General features: G+C 44.1%; 2 protein-coding genes across 3 annotated transcripts in view; one reads left to right on the forward strand and one right to left on the reverse strand.

Annotated features, from left to right (window-relative positions):
* SDHC (succinate dehydrogenase complex subunit C) overlaps positions 1–5,224 on the forward strand; it is a 38,841-nt gene extending 33,617 nt beyond the window's left edge. For both annotated transcript variants that reach the window (XM_055334084.1, XM_055334085.1), the window contains exons 5-6: positions 967–1,130; positions 4,380–5,224. In XM_055334084.1, coding sequence (XP_055190059.1) covers positions 967–1,130; positions 4,380–4,484 — 269 coding nt within the window. In that variant the 3' untranslated portion in view covers positions 4,485–5,224. The remainder of the gene's footprint in view (positions 1–966; positions 1,131–4,379) is intronic.
* A 127-nt stretch (positions 5,225–5,351) lies between these two features.
* CFAP126 (cilia and flagella associated protein 126) lies at positions 5,352–14,016 on the reverse strand. The gene is made up of 3 exons (XM_055334086.1): positions 8,206–14,016; positions 7,520–7,696; positions 5,352–7,209 (listed from the first exon to the last, which is right to left on the reverse strand). Exons 1-3 carry the CDS (start codon positions 8,581–8,583, stop codon positions 6,895–6,897), a joined length of 870 nt encoding a protein of 289 aa, XP_055190061.1. The 5' UTR covers positions 8,584–14,016; the 3' UTR covers positions 5,352–6,894.
* Positions 14,017–14,786: the final 770 nt, after the last annotated feature.

Genomic DNA, 14,786 nt, shown 5'->3' on the forward strand with positions numbered 1-14,786 from the left:
CTGGATGCACATCCCTTACAGACATGATCTGCAATATTTTCTCTCACTTTGTGTTGTCTTTTTACCACACAGTTTGAGTATAGTTGATACACAATGTTACGTTGGTTTCAGGTGTAGGACATACTGATTTAGCTTCTCTGTAAGTTATTCTGTGCTCAGCACAGTTGCAACCACCATCTGTCACCATGCCTACTGTTACACTACCATCGACTGTGGTCCCTCTGCTGCCTTTTATTCATTTTTTACATTCTTAATGACATTGTTTGCGGCACGAAAAATTTTAACTTTGTTAAAGTCCAATTTATTCTTTTGTCACGATGGTTTTGGCAACATATCCAAGAAGCCAGTGCCTAATCTAGGGTCCTGAAGATTTTACTCCTGTGGTTTCTTCTCAGAGTTTTATTGTTTTAGCTCTTGCGTTTAGGTCTCTGATCCATTTTGAGTTACATTTTTTGTGTATGTGGTAGAGATTTGAATGATTTAAAATTTTTTCTCAGTCTTTACCTTGGACTGAATATACTGTTTTTACTTTTTCTTACTGAGATGATAATGTAGGTACAGTCAGAAGGTGGCTTCTAAAGTGGCAGGTGAAGTTTTTGTAGAGAGGAATTGGTGAAAGGAAGAATACTCTGCTAATGTGTATGGCAAATGTAAGATACACGGGTCAGAATCCTATGAGGTGCCAGGGCATGTCATAGAACCCAGTTTTTTTTTTCTTTTAAAGATTTTATTTATTTATTCATAGACACAGAGAGAGAGGGGCAGAGACACAAACAGAGGGAGAAGCAGGCTCCACGCAGGGAGCCCGATGTGGGACTTGATCCCGGTCTCCAGGATCACACCCCAGGCTGCAGGCGGCGCCAAACCGCTGCGCCACCGGGGCTGCCGTATAGAACCCAGTTTCATGTGTCCTAGTAGTAGTAGCTGGTGGACAGCTATAATGGGCTTACTTGGTTTTCTCCTCAGGGGTCTCTCTTTTTGGCTTGTCTGCCCTGTTGGTCCCAGGAAACTTTGAGTCTCATTTGGAACTTGTGAAGTCCCTGTGCCTGGGGCCATCTCTGATCTACACAGCCAAGTTTGCACTTGTCTTCCCTCTCATGTATCACACCTGGAATGGGATCCGACACTTGGTAAGTTAATTGTGGATATACATTTTCTGGGTGAACGGGGTATAGGGGGGTGTAGGATTCTCTCCTTCATTGCCTGGGTTTAGTGCTGCCCCTATTGTTGTCTGGACCTTTGTTCAGGGGCCTGTTGGGGAAAGCTAAACTAGACCTATGTGCACTTCTTGACAGCCCTGCTGGTGTCCAGCTGAGCTCTGGGTGTAGGTCTGGCCATTACCTGCAAGGTCTCAGTTTGAACTGTCCCGTTTTTAAGAGACTAAAAGAGACCCCTGAAGCCAGGTCATCCCACTGACATAGAAGGCATATTGACTAGATAATTAATTTGTACGTACTATGTGTCAGGTTCTATGCTAGCCCCTGGGCTTCTGAGCTAGGTGGTCACTGCTTTCAGTGTAACATTCCTGTCAACCCAGAGTGACAAGTGCAGCTGGAGCCATATATATTAACTTTTGTCATCTTGACATTGGATTGTGTTAACTGCTTTTGGGTTTTGTTGAACTCTTGGAGAGAATGGGGCCAATTTTATCAGCAACTGGGTACCTAGGATCCCAGACTTTAATATTGGGGGTAAGGAATATTTGGATAAAGGATAAAGTAAAAACACTGGCCTGAAAACTGTCCGTGCTGCCTCCTACGTGACTTTTGGGTCAATTCAAAACTAGTGTCTCCTTTTCTCCTTCTCTCTTTTAAAAAAATTGTTATTATTTGTTTTAAATTTTATTTATTAGAGAGAGAGATTGAGAGTGCGTGCATGTGTACGTGGCGCCTGTGCACATGGGGAGGAACAGAGAGATGGGGACAGGCAGATGAGTGTCCTTAGTGCAGAGCCTAGACAGGGCTGGACCCCAGGACCCTGAGATCCTGATCACCAAGAGTCAGACTCAGGGGCCCTTCCTTCTCTTTAAAAAGGAATTAAAGCTCAGTCATGCCTACCCCAGGTCAGAGATCAGTCCCTCCTCCAGCATTTTAAGATTTCATGTTTTGTGGTCTCGCTACCCTTAGTCTTGCTTTCTTCCCCAAGAACAGAGTTATGATTCCATTCTGTCTTGTCTCAGTCCCTTCCTAACATGAGCCATCTGGGAGGTGGATACTGTTGCCTTAATCTGACCTTTATAACTTCCACATCAGAATCCAGAGACAAGCACTTTCGGAATTTCAGTCTGGTCCAATAAACAGTTTAATGGAATCAGAAAAGTGAGAGATGAAATGACCTATTTAATTAAGTGTATCTATAGCTGTTCCCTGGGGCAGTGTTCAGTTTGATTCACAATGACTTCACTTCCCTCCGGGAGGGGATGGAGAGGGAGGGCATTTCCATTAATGACATCTTATTCCACAGAACAAATCCTCTAATGAAAATCAGCTGATCAGCTTCCTCTGTTCACATCCTGGCTCTAGTGGGGCTGGCCATATATTTGCTTTTGTCTCGGTATGAGGGGAGGGGAAGAGGTTTTGCAAAATCTCAGAACTCACTCAAGGTTTTCTGCCTGGGTTCCTGCCTGTCATGGCAATCTCTTTGTTGAGAAGAGTGAAGAGCCTAAAGGCTTTTCTTAAGCCCTTAAATCTGCTTTTATTTTTTCTTGTAGCAAGTACTGGCTCTGAGTGTGGGACAGGATTTGATCTGTTCTCCATGATAGACAGTCCTAGCTTTTGCCCCTCTGAACTTGGTCAGAATTGATATAAAGGAGTGGGAAGTGACAGCGTCCCTGGCATTCTAGACAGTACCTCCCCATCACCACCAGGCAGTAGAACTTGATTTTTTTTGGTAAAACACTGTGCCTGTATAAGCCAAATAGCTCTATAGTGGAATCTCCTAGACTCCTAATCTAAACTAAGTAGAGGCTTATTCCTTACTCCCCCATCCTCGTTCCCCCCAGCTCTTAACTTTTCTCTTTTTTTTTTTTTTAAGATTTTATTTATTCATGAGAGAAAGAGAGAGACAGAGACATAGGCAGAGGGAGAAGCAGGCTCCACGCAGGGAGCCTGCTGTGGGATTTGATCCCGGGACTCCAGGATCATGCCCTGGGCTGAAGGTGGTGCTAAACCGCTGAGCCACCCGGGTTGCCCTCTTAACTTTTCTCTTAATTACTCCTTTAGTTTAATGTTCAAAGTGTGCTGGGGTGGGATCCTGGGGTCCTAGGATCCAGTCTCACACTGGGCTACCCCGGGGAGCCTGTTTCTCCCTCTGCCTGTGTCTCTTACTTCTTTCTGTGACTCTCATGAATAAATAAATAAAATCTTAAAAAAAAAAAAAACCACGAAGTGTGGGCATTTGTGTTGTATTGGGGCAGTCAAGCGTGGAAAGCATAGAACCTAAAAATTCTACTTTTACCTTAGGGGATCTTTTAATGACTTAGAGTATAATACATTAGTATCCGTGGAGCACAAGAGAGGCTAGATCAGTGTTTTTAAAACCCTGGTTTTTATGTAGTGGGTAGAAAAAAAATCAATTTTTAGTGGGTTGTTATCAACAAAACCAGGAATTTAGGGGCCCCTGGCTGGCTCAGTTGGTAGGGAGTATGACTCTTGATCTTGAGGTCATGAGTTTAAGCCCCACATTTGGCGTAGAGCTTACTTTAAAACACACACACACCCTGGAAGTTTAATAGCATATAATATGTAGAATGCAGCACACATACTAATGGCAAATATTGCTTATTCTTTCATGAACTTTTGCTATAAATACACTGGCAAACAAAATTGGGAATTAGTGTTATAGATCCCAGAGGGGTTTTTTTGTTGTTGTTTTTGTTTTTAGAATATTAGTTCTCTGACAGCTCTTACTTTTCAAGTGGTGGGAGGGGGGGTCTGTGCCTGACTGTATCTGAGAAATCATCATGTATCTTATATTCCTGTCTTGCAGCTAAATGTTTACTAAATCTATTTGACCTTGAAGCTTTTCTCCCCCATATAACACCTTTAGCATTCTGAGGAACTAGTTTGTGGAGGAACACACTTAGGGAAGCATTGATTTGGTTGTGTTGTCATGAGGGAATTTTATCTCTTAGGTCTGGAAGCTTTTATATGTATGGGCTATATTTTGTACGTATACCTTTTCCTGTCACTGTGAGGGTGGTGGGTACCGTGTTGTGGGTTTTGGGAAAGGTGAAGGTGGGTGCTGAAGTGCTGTTTCCTTGAACCATGCAGGGAGGAGTGGCCCGTTCCGTGAGGTGGAGCTCCTTTCTTAGAAAGGAGAGTACCCTGGATGCTGATTGCTGAAATTCTTCCTTTTTTTTTTCTTTTCCTTTTTTGCAGATATGGGACCTAGGGAAAGGCCTGAAGATTCCCCAGCTGTACCAGTCTGGAGTGGCTGTCTTGGTTCTTACTGTGTTGTCCTCTGTAGGGCTGGCAGCCATGTAAAGAGCTGGAGTTCCCAGCATTGTTTTCCCATAAATGATTCACTGACCTATCTTCCTGTTTGTCACTCTCTTCTCCAGCAAAGGCAAAATTCTCCTGATTTATTTAGACCCTTTTGTGCCTGCATATTCCCTTGGTGCTTAGGGAAGCAGAGTACCTAATAGAACTATAGCAGCGGGAAAGGGTCCAGTTTTGCTCCCTTGTTTCTGAAGATGGAATGACTCAAAACTTCCCTTTTCCTGCCCCTAGCTTGCAGCCTACTCTGGGCCTTGAAGCCCTCATTCTCTCTCCATATTGGGCCTTGATTTGTGCTGACAGTCAGCTTTTGGCTCCTTCTTCCTGTGACAGTGGAAACAATGCCAGCTCTGTGGCCTCTGCCGTGGGGACTGGGAGTGGGGCTGTGGGTGCCACTGCCTGTGGGTTGCTAGCTTAAAGGACAGTTCTGTTCATTGGTCAGGGTCTTCAGCACCCACACAGTGTGGCTGAAAGAAGAGGGATGGGGGTGGAGGGGAATGAGCCTGTCCCAGCTAGAGGGAGATCAGGAGGGTCAATTGACTCTTAAAGCAGGTTTGGGGAGAAGATATATAGCTTTTAGTGCAAAAGGAAGATCCAGAAAATTACATTGAATCTATTAAGGGTTATTTTTTTCCCCTGCATTTCTGAAAAAACAAGGCTCTTTTCTAATCCAAATTCATGTGACATCTGTTTCTGAAACTGAATTAAAATACTCATTTTGTCTTTGACTCTCCTTGAAATCTAGAGAAACCAAGAGAATCGTGGTTGGGGAGGAGCCAGTTTTTTCCCTTTTCCTCTGGTCCTAGGCATTTTCATCTCCCACTCTGACCTTTCTCAGGAGGGAAACAGCTTGTCCTGCAGCTGACCACTGGAACAATTTTTAGGGAATCAAATGCAAGTAACCAGAGACTGAATATCGTGCAGAAGCCTCAGAGAAGGAAGGAGCAAGAGAAAGGAGGTTAAGCATGTGGAAAGCTTTGCATTATCACAGGGTCCTGAATCCCAGTGAGAACTGCTCATAGACCTCAGGGTGGAGTTCAGCAAATGATGATCCAGTAAGGGAGCCAGAGGACCAGTGGAGGTAGCAGCTGAGGGATGATAAGCTAAGTATATAGACTGGGAGAGAAAGGAGAGCCGAGATAAGAGAGGAGGGATTGTTGAAGACCTGGCAAAAATCTGTAATTTGATGGAGAAACTTGCTGCTTTTAAAACCCCTGTGGGCCAGCCTCTTAAATCCCTAACTACCTTGGCAGGAGTGCTGCTTTGATAGTCTTTGGAATCTCAAGGGTAACAGATCGATCTTGTCTGGAGTTGTTGGGAAACCGGTTAGAGCTGTGGGTTAGAGAGGAGGAATGATGACTGTAATTAGTGGCAGTTGGACAAGAAGACCTCCTGAGAGCTAAGGCCGTGGGGACCTGCTACCTCAGCCGTCTTCCTCCAAGTGGCCCCCAAGTGGTCTTTGGCTTTACATGATGATCACTTCTCCCTTTCTGCTAGACTAGCCCTGGGAAGCCTTTGTAGCCTTCTTCCAGCTTAAACCCTAAGTCCTCTGTGCCTCTCCTTGGAGTAGGGGACAAGTGTCGCAAGGGAACACTTTGGCATTGGAGCTGGGAAAGGCTTGGCAAGGGCATGCAGTTGAACAGCCAGCGTGAGGAAGACACAGAATAGGAGAATGATAAGCAGATGTTGGAAGCTGGGAAGTGGTTGGGGAACTTCTTACCTTTTTGGCGGCTTCTTACCATTTGGGTGATTGGGGTTGGGGTAGAGTGGTCCTCATAGTTGTTATTCTGCCCTGAATAACTACTTACCATCTCTCTCTGGTTTTCTTCTAATCCCTTCTGTATCTTCAGTTTTCAAACTACGTACATAGGTACTTTTGCTTGAGTTTTACTTTCATAACTCTCTAGTTGGTCTGCCCTCTGTTCTGTCATCAGCTGTGAAGTCAGAGATGAGGGTAGTGTCTTCTGTGCTGGCTTTCCATACCTCTTCTTCCCGCATCTTTTCCAGACATGCATACTCTAATAAGCAATTGTATTTCTGACTTGGAAGTTGTAGTTGTGCATGCTCAGGATGAAAAATGAGGGGTTGAGGGTAAGAAACTGGTTCTTTGGGAGGTTTCTTTTGCTATAGTTTTAGTCTTGGTCACTTTTGGAGCAAAACTGACTCAGTCCTTGTAAAAACATGTTCCACCTCGAGCCCCCATCATGATCTTTTTCCTACTTTATTTAACCCAACCCACCTCCTAGTCATGGGTTGTAAGAGGCAGCCGTAACAGGAGGAGAACATTCCAATCAGTAATAGATGCAACAAATGATGTTTATTTTCCAAGTTTGCCTTTATTCCCACCCTATACTTTCCTTGTTCTACATTCCTCACGGGGAGGTCTGGCCGACTTCACTCAGTCTCTAGACAGCTTTTTCTCAGTGTGGTCCTGCGGTGCTTCTGGAGCTCCAGGTTTGCATCTCTGGACCTCAGCTGAACTAGGGTTTGCCCAGTGTTCTGGCGTACACGGGCATCCAGGTGGGGTCTTAAGAGAGCTAACTGGGCTTTGGGGACCTGGAGTGTGACCTGCAGAGGGGTGTGAGCTTTGGGGTTGGTCTGGGGGGTTGAGGTTTGCAGCTGGAGAGCTTGGAATTATGATTGGACTTGGTGCTTGTTGTACCATCTTTGTGAGAGACTTCCCAAGTTTCCTCTGACCGTCTGGATCATGAGGCTGTTGGGTAGAGTGGAAGAGACTATCATGTTTCTGGTCCGGCCTAGATCATTTCCAGTCCATCTTAGAATTCCAATTCCCTATCTCCCTGTACCATGGACAAAAGGACAGATCCAGTCATTTTTGTGCTGTGAGGGAAATAGGTCCTTAGCTCATCTCTTTGGGTCAGCAGATGGGGACTAGGCAAGGGGAGACAGAGCTGGGTAGAGGTTCCCCCTGCTGGAATAGTGGTGGCATAACCAGAGGCATTTCTGAGGTTAACAAGAAATGCAGATAATAGGATTTGAGGTTAGGTGGGAGGAATACTTACCTTGCCGAAGATTTCAGGACGCAGCCCATTGGAGGCCTTGAGCAAATCTGGATTTTTCTGTATCCATTTGGTGAGGGAGGCAGCACCAGCAACTGAACGGGAGGTCAAGGTCACCCGAGCAGGGGGTACCTTCAGAGGCATTTGCCAGGTGCCCATGAAAGATCCCCAGGGACTCTCCTAAAAGGAAGAAGACGAGGTTCTTCACCCAGCGTCTCACTCCCAGTGCTGACCTATTGGCAGATGTGTTCTCTTCCTCCCACCCTTCACCCTTGTGATGCGTGGTGCTGAAATCAGACTGAAAACGGGCTCCCAGTCTCCCCACTCATCCTTTACCCCCTTCCTCATTTAGATCACTCTAATTTCTGCATCACATTAGCTCTGCTGGCTTCACTTAAATTCTGTGTCCCTACGCTAAGTCTGGCAGTGTGCCCCCTGCAGAAGTCTTATCATCATGTGAAGGTGTTCTTCATTCATCGGTTTGAGGAATTCTGGGTGCTAAGCGCAACTTTATTATATTGGATAAACTGGCTGGAAGTTTAGGTGCAGTCACGTTGTAATGGGAATGAGACTGAACTTTAATTTCTGGATAGTGGCTGCGCTAGATTGCAGACCTCCCATCTCAATTACTCCCATTCTGTGCCCTGGTTCTTTACCTTCCCCAGTAGGAATGGGGATCAGTATCTCACCTTGGACCGGGGCACTGAAGGCAACAGATGACCACGATCATTGGCGATAATCTGAGTGTAGCCTTCTTGGGAAGAAATTCTCTGAGGAGGAGGTAAGGAGAGAAGTGCTTGTGAAAAATGGAATAGAAAGGAGAGAATAGGTATCCAAGGGATTTGAGCTAAGGGCTGAGGGAGAGGAGGATATGGGAATTTAGAGGAGGCTAAAGAAATTAGGTGCCAGTGAGTTACAGATACGGTGGGAAGAATCAGATACTGGCTCCGCAGGAGCACATGCAATACCTCTTTTGTTGGCTTGGCCGGAGACCAGTTCTGCAGATACTTGGGTGAGAAAGCTTTTTCATACTGTGGAGAGAAAGATGTGACGCTCAAAGGCCTCATACCCAAGAAATGATGACGAGGCACAGTTCTTTAGAGTTGAGGACCAAATGGCCTATAGAGCCAAGCTAGACTTTAACTCACTATTGAAGGGATATAATTTTTTGGCCTAAATGTATGCTGTTCAACATGGCACCACTAGTCACGTGTGGCTGTTGGACATTTGAAATGTGACTAGTCCCAATGGAGGTGCTTTGTAATTTTGGAGAGTTAGTACAAAAAAAATGTAAACATTATAACTTTTTAAATATTGATTAATCATTGAAGTAATATTTTAGAGTTATTGGGTTAAATATATTATTAAAATTAATTTTGGGGATCCCTGGGTGGTGCAGCGGTTTGGCACCTGCCTTTGGCCCAGGGCGCAATCCTGGAGACCCGGGATCGAATCCCACGTCGGGCTCCCGGTGCATGGAGCCTGCTTCTCCCTCTCCCTGTGTCTCTGCCTCTCTCTCTCTCTCTGTGTGACTATCATAAATAAATAAAAATTAAAAAAAAAAAAAGGAAATGCACTGGGGACCAAAGCAGCTGCTCACTGGTGTTTTTTAAAAAAATAAAAATAAAAATAAATAAAATTAATTTTTTTTTCATGTAGCTACTAGAAAATTTTAAATTACATTTGTGACTCTCATTATCTTTTTGTTGGGCAGCCCTGGTCTAGACTACGGGTCTGCAGACTGTGGCCCATGGGCCACATCCATCCTCCTGTCTGTCTTGGGATGACCTGAGAAAGCAAAAAATGTTTTTTATAGATGAATATTTGCAACTGATTTGAGCTTTGGGTTTGTTTGGTTTTTTTTTTAAGATTTTATTTATTTATTCATAGAGACAGAGAGAGAGAGAGGCAGAGAGAGAAGCAGGCATCATACAGAGAGCCTGACGGACTCGATCCGGGGTCTCCAGGATCGCGCCCTGGGCTGCAGGCAGCACTAAACCACTGTGCCACCAGGGCTGCCCGAAAGAGTAGCTTTGTATCCCAATAAAGTGAAGTGTTTTCTCATCCCAAAAGAATTCTTTTTTTTTCATTAGTATTATAAAAAATTACAGTTATGATATTTTGTTTTTTTTTAAGATTTTATTTATTCATAGACACAGAGAGAGAGAGGCAGAGACACAGGCAGAGGGAGAAGCAGGCTCCATGCAGGGAGCCCGATGTGGGACTCGATCCCGGGTCTCCAGGATCACGCCCTGGGCTGCAGGCGGCACCAAACCGCTGCGCCACCAGGGCTGCCCACAGTTATGATATTTTGAATTTTGTCAAAAATTTTATGGAAAAATATTTTCTCTTGCTGTACCTACATCTCTAATTTTGTCACTTGACCCTAAAAATAAAATACTTATCCTTTGGCCCTTTACGGAAAAAACTCTGCTGGCCTCTCGTTTCCATCCTACAGACTTAACCGTGAGATACCTTTCATTTGTCCGTGGGCCCTCTCTACCCTGAGGAGCTAAGGACGTGAAAAATACTATCTCACCCCACTTTCAGCTATTCATTCAATAATCAGAATCTTCTGGGAAGGTCAGTCCAAAGGTAAAATCTGAAAGGCAAAACTGAACGTTAGAGATGGAAAAAGGACTTACCTGGTTGGCACTGTAGTTCGTGGCCATGATCCTGCCACTTTTTGCTGTTTTCCTCTGTTGCCTGGCAACCGCAGAAGGCGGGCCTTCCAGGACTGCCGGGCCCTTTACTTGTCTCACTTTCCTGGATGGCACTGCCCCAACCTTTCCCTTGAAATTTAGGTTTGATTTCGTTTCAGAGATGTGAAAGACAAAGTAAATCAACAGGAGAAAATTATCTGAAGAGCAGACTTGTCTTTAATAGTATAACTTACCCTACTTGGGAACTTACAGATTGTCTTTGACTGTGGTCTTTAACCATCTCAACAAACCGTGGAACACTAAGAGCTGTTTCTGGGGCAGTGTGCTTTCACGTATAGCGGGCTTTAGAGCCAGGCGCTGGGGCTTGAGTCCTCACTCGGCATAGTAACATAGGAGCTGTGTGACATTAAACAATCGGCTCCCCTTCTAACTTCTGTGGACACATTTAGATTGTGAAGATAATAGAGCCTGTCTTTACAGGGTAAAGGAGATAAAATGTGAGCTGTCTAGTCGGTACCATTGCGTAGTGGGTACTCAGTATAGTGAGACTGAATTTATAGGCTTCACTACTTTGGTATTGGCAAGGATGAGGTAGTAGTAGGATCTAGTGGCGAGAGATTGGGCAGAGATGGAGAAACCATGGTATGGAAAGCACCTGATTTGGAGAGTCAAGTGGTGGTGCCAGGACACAAACCTAGTATTCATGGGACTGGGCCACCCCTCCAAGACTCCTCTAAAATGGCATTATCGTATCCATATCCTGGATTGTCAGAATTAATGAGAAAGTGAAACTACTTTATGAGTTGCAAATCTATTTATACATGAGATGTTAAGGTGAAAGGAAAAAACAAGTTGTTCAAAGAAATAATTGAGAACCAAGAGACCGTCACAAGGGATAGTCAGTCCCTCTACCTTCCTTTCCCCTCAAAGTCATCATCCCAACGAACACCAAGTATAAGAACACTCCTACACTTCAGCGCTCAGACACTCCATACACCTGCATACGCTTGTTCTGGAGGCCCTGGCAGTTAACATCAGGATAACAGATGTGAGATCTGGAAACAGGACTTGTGTGCTTCCTCCCTGTGGTTCTCGGCACTCTACAGTGATAACCTGCAGACCCGAGGACTCTGCTCTAGGGTATTCATTGTGGTCCTCAAAGCTACAGGGATAGTCAAGCAACCAGCTTTTCTCTTGGAACTTCTGTCATCAGCTGGTGTGCTTTTCTGATAGAGTTGTAATATTACCTGGTGACTGCATTCTTATTTTTTAAAATCACCTAGTTTTGGGATCCCTTGGTGGCTCAGCGTTTGGTGCCTGCCTTTGGCCCAGGGTGTGGTCCTGGAGTCCCAGGATCGAGTCCCACATCAGGGTCCCTGCATGGAGCCTGCTTCTCCTTCTGCCTGTGTCTCTGCCTCTCTCTCTCTCTTTCTCTCTCTCTCTCTCTCTCTCTCTCTCTGTGACTATCATAAATAAATAAAAATTAAAAAAATTTTAAAAAAAGGGGGCGGGATCCCTGGGTGGCGCAGTGGTTTGGCGCCTGCCTTTGGCCCAGGGCGCGATCCTGGAGACCCAGGATCGAATCCCACGTCAGGCTCCCGGTCCATGGAGCCTGCTTCTTCCTCTGCCTGTGTCTCTGCCTCTCTCTCTCTCTCTCTCTCTTTCTCTCTCTCTCTCTCTGTGACTATCATAAATAAAAATTAAAAAAATTAAAAATAAAATAAATAAATAAATAAATAAATAAGGGGATCCCTGGGTGGCGCAGCGGTTTGGCGCCTGCCTTTGACCCAGGGCGCGATCCTGGAGACCCGGGATCGAATCCCACATTGGGCTCCCGGTGCATGGAGCCTGCTTCTCCCTCTGCCTGTGTCTCTGCCTCTCTCTCTCTCTCTCTCTCTCTCTCTCTCTGTGACTATCATAAATAAATAAACAAACAAATAAATAAATAAAATCACCTAGTTTTTTGTTTAGTGGAAAAAATAACGTACATGTGGTGGGGAAGGGATAGTTGCAGTTTTATGGGAGGATGGTTAATGAAAAGCAAATTTCTGACTTCAGCTCCCAGTCTTGCCCCTCAGGGGCGATTGCTAATTGCTGTTCCTATAGTAACTACTTTTACTATGTTCTTGTGTAGCCTTCCAGAAGTATTCCATGCATTCTAACACTAACACTGGCAAGATATCCACATTGTTTTATGACTGCTTTTTTGACTGTCTTGGGGAATTTTTTTTCATGGTAGTATATTATTCCATTTCCATTTTAGGATGCACCATCGTGTATTTATTTGCATTATAAATAATGGCCATTTGGATGGCCATTTAGGGTATCTCCAGTCTTTTGCTGTTATAGACATTCTCTATTTTTAAGATTATTTATCTGAAAGAGAGTGTGTGCATGAGCTGTGGCGGGGGAAGGCAGAACAAGAGAGAGGGGAGACAGATTCTGCTGAGTGGGCAGATCACTGGGCTTGATCTCCTGAAACTGAGATCATGACCTAAGCCAAAATTGAGTAGGACACTTAATGGACTGAGCCACCCAGGCACCTCTGTTACAGACATTCTTGCAGTGAAAAACTATATATATGCATGTATATCTTTATGAATAGATATATATATATATATAATTTTTTTAAAGATTTTATTGATTTATTCATGAAAGACAGAAAGAGGCAGAGCACAGGCAGAGGGAGAAGCAGACTCCATACAGGGAGCCCAACATGGAACTCAATCCCGGATTCCCAGGATCACGCCCTGGGCTAAAGGCGGCACTAAGCTGCTGAGCTACCCCAGGCTGCCTGATATGTATATAATTTTATGAACATATGTGATCGATAGGATACATTTCTAAAAGGGAATTTAGAATGCAAGTAGACAGTGTCAAGTTGTCAAAGACACTGTGCCAGGCTGTATGACAGTATATGAGACGGCCTGGTCCTCTATTCTGTTTCCACCACTACTCCTGTTTTTACTATTTCTGTCAATCTGATAATAAGAATGAACATAGTTACTATATGCCAGCCACGGTTCTAATTGGTTTTTATTACATTTTCTCATTTGGCTCTCATGACCACTCTAGGCAAGGAAACTAGGACATACACAGGAGTAGAGTGAGGATTTAATCCTAAGTATTCTGACTCTAGAGCCTTCGGTTTTAAGCATTACACTATATTGTCTGTTATGTTGGGGGTAAAATATGGTGTAGCATTGTTTTAAACTTGCATTTCTTGGGGATGCCTGGGTGGCTCAGTGGTTGAGCATCTGCCTTTGGCTCAGGGCATGACCTGGAGTCCTGGGATCGAGTCCCACATCAGGCTCCCTGCATGGAGCCTGCTTCTCCCTCTGCCTCTGCCTCTGTCTTTCTCTCTCTCTCTCTCTCTCTCATGAATAAATAAATAAAATCTTTAAAAAAATAAAAATAAAATAAACTTGCATTTCCTAAGTTCTGGGTTTTTTTTTTTATTATTTTGCATATGTTTATGAGCTTTTTTATTTCTTTTTTTTTTTTCCCCTAAAAATAACCTTCTCTGTCTATTGCTATTTGCTTTTGGGCTGTTGATTGTTTCTGTTAATCTGTTCATTGACCTCTTTGTATATTCAGGAAATTAGTACTTTTGTCAAACATGTTGCAAATATTTCCTGCCAGTGTATCTGTCATTTAATTTTTTGTTTGTTGGGATCCCTGGGTGGCGCAGGGGTTTAGCGCCTGCCTTTGGCCCAGGGCGCGATCCTGGAGACCCAGGATCGAATCCCACGTCGAGCTCCCGGTGCATGGAGCCTGCTTCTCCATCTGCCTGTGTCTCTGCCTCTCTCTCTCTCTGTCTCTCTGTGACTATCGTAAATAAATAAAAATTAAAAAAAAATAAAAATCACATTGTTTAAAAAAAAATTTTTTTTTGTTTGTTTGTGGCCTTTTTTTTTTTTTTTTTTTTGCACCATGGACATGTCTTTTAATATTTATGTAGTCAAATTTAATGCTCTTTCTTTCTTTGCTTCAGGATCTTATCCTTTGAATGGCTTTTTGGGTTTTGTTTTTGTTTTAAGATTTTATTTAAATAAAATTTATTTATTTATTAATGAGAGAGGCAGACACACAGGCAGGGCGAGAAGCAGGCTCCATGCAGAGAGCCCGATGCAGGACTTGACCTGCATCATGCACCCGGGATCATGACCTGAGCCAAAGACAGACGCCCAATCGCTGAGCCACCCAGGTGTCCCTGAATGGCTTTTTGTAAATTCCAATGTTTAAAAAAATAATTCACGCAGTTTGTTTTTATATTTAAATTTTTGTTCCCCCTCGAATTTATTTTGGTGACTAGACTGAGATCAGGCTCCAGATGCCTAACAAGTTGTCTGAGCATCATTCATGAATAAACCATCTACTCCCCTCTGACTTGAAATGCCACCTTTAATGTATTTATTCCTTAGTTTATCTGGATCTGGGGGATCCCTGGGTGGTTCAGAGGTTTAGCGCAGCCTTCAGCCCAGGGCCTGATCCTGGAGTCCTGGGATCGAATCCCACGTCGGGCTCCCTGCATGGAGCCTTCTTCTCCCTCTGCCTGTGTCTCTGCCTCTCTTTCTCTCTGTGTCTCATGAATAAATAAGTAAAAA

Source organism: Nyctereutes procyonoides, unplaced genomic scaffold, assembly GCF_905146905.1.
Source record: "Nyctereutes procyonoides isolate TBG_1078 unplaced genomic scaffold, NYPRO_anot_genome, whole genome shotgun sequence".
Lineage (NCBI taxonomy): Eukaryota > Metazoa > Chordata > Mammalia > Carnivora > Canidae > Nyctereutes > Nyctereutes procyonoides.

What these genes read in the sequence shown, in the direction of transcription:
- CFAP126 (XM_055334086.1), bottom strand. Translation starts at nt 8,583, where the DNA reads ATGAGGCCTTTGAGCGTCACATCTTTCTCTCCACAGTATGAAAAAGCT. An exon ending in CTTCAGTGCCCCGGTCCAAG is followed by an intron (nt 7,697 to 8,205) that starts GTGAGATACTGA and finishes TCTTCCTTTTAG; the next exon opens with GAGAGTCCCTGGGGATCTTT. An exon ending in GTCCTGAAATCTTCGGCAAG is followed by an intron (nt 7,210 to 7,519) that starts GTAAGTATTCCT and finishes TCTACCCAACAG; the next exon opens with CCTCATGATCCAGACGGTCA.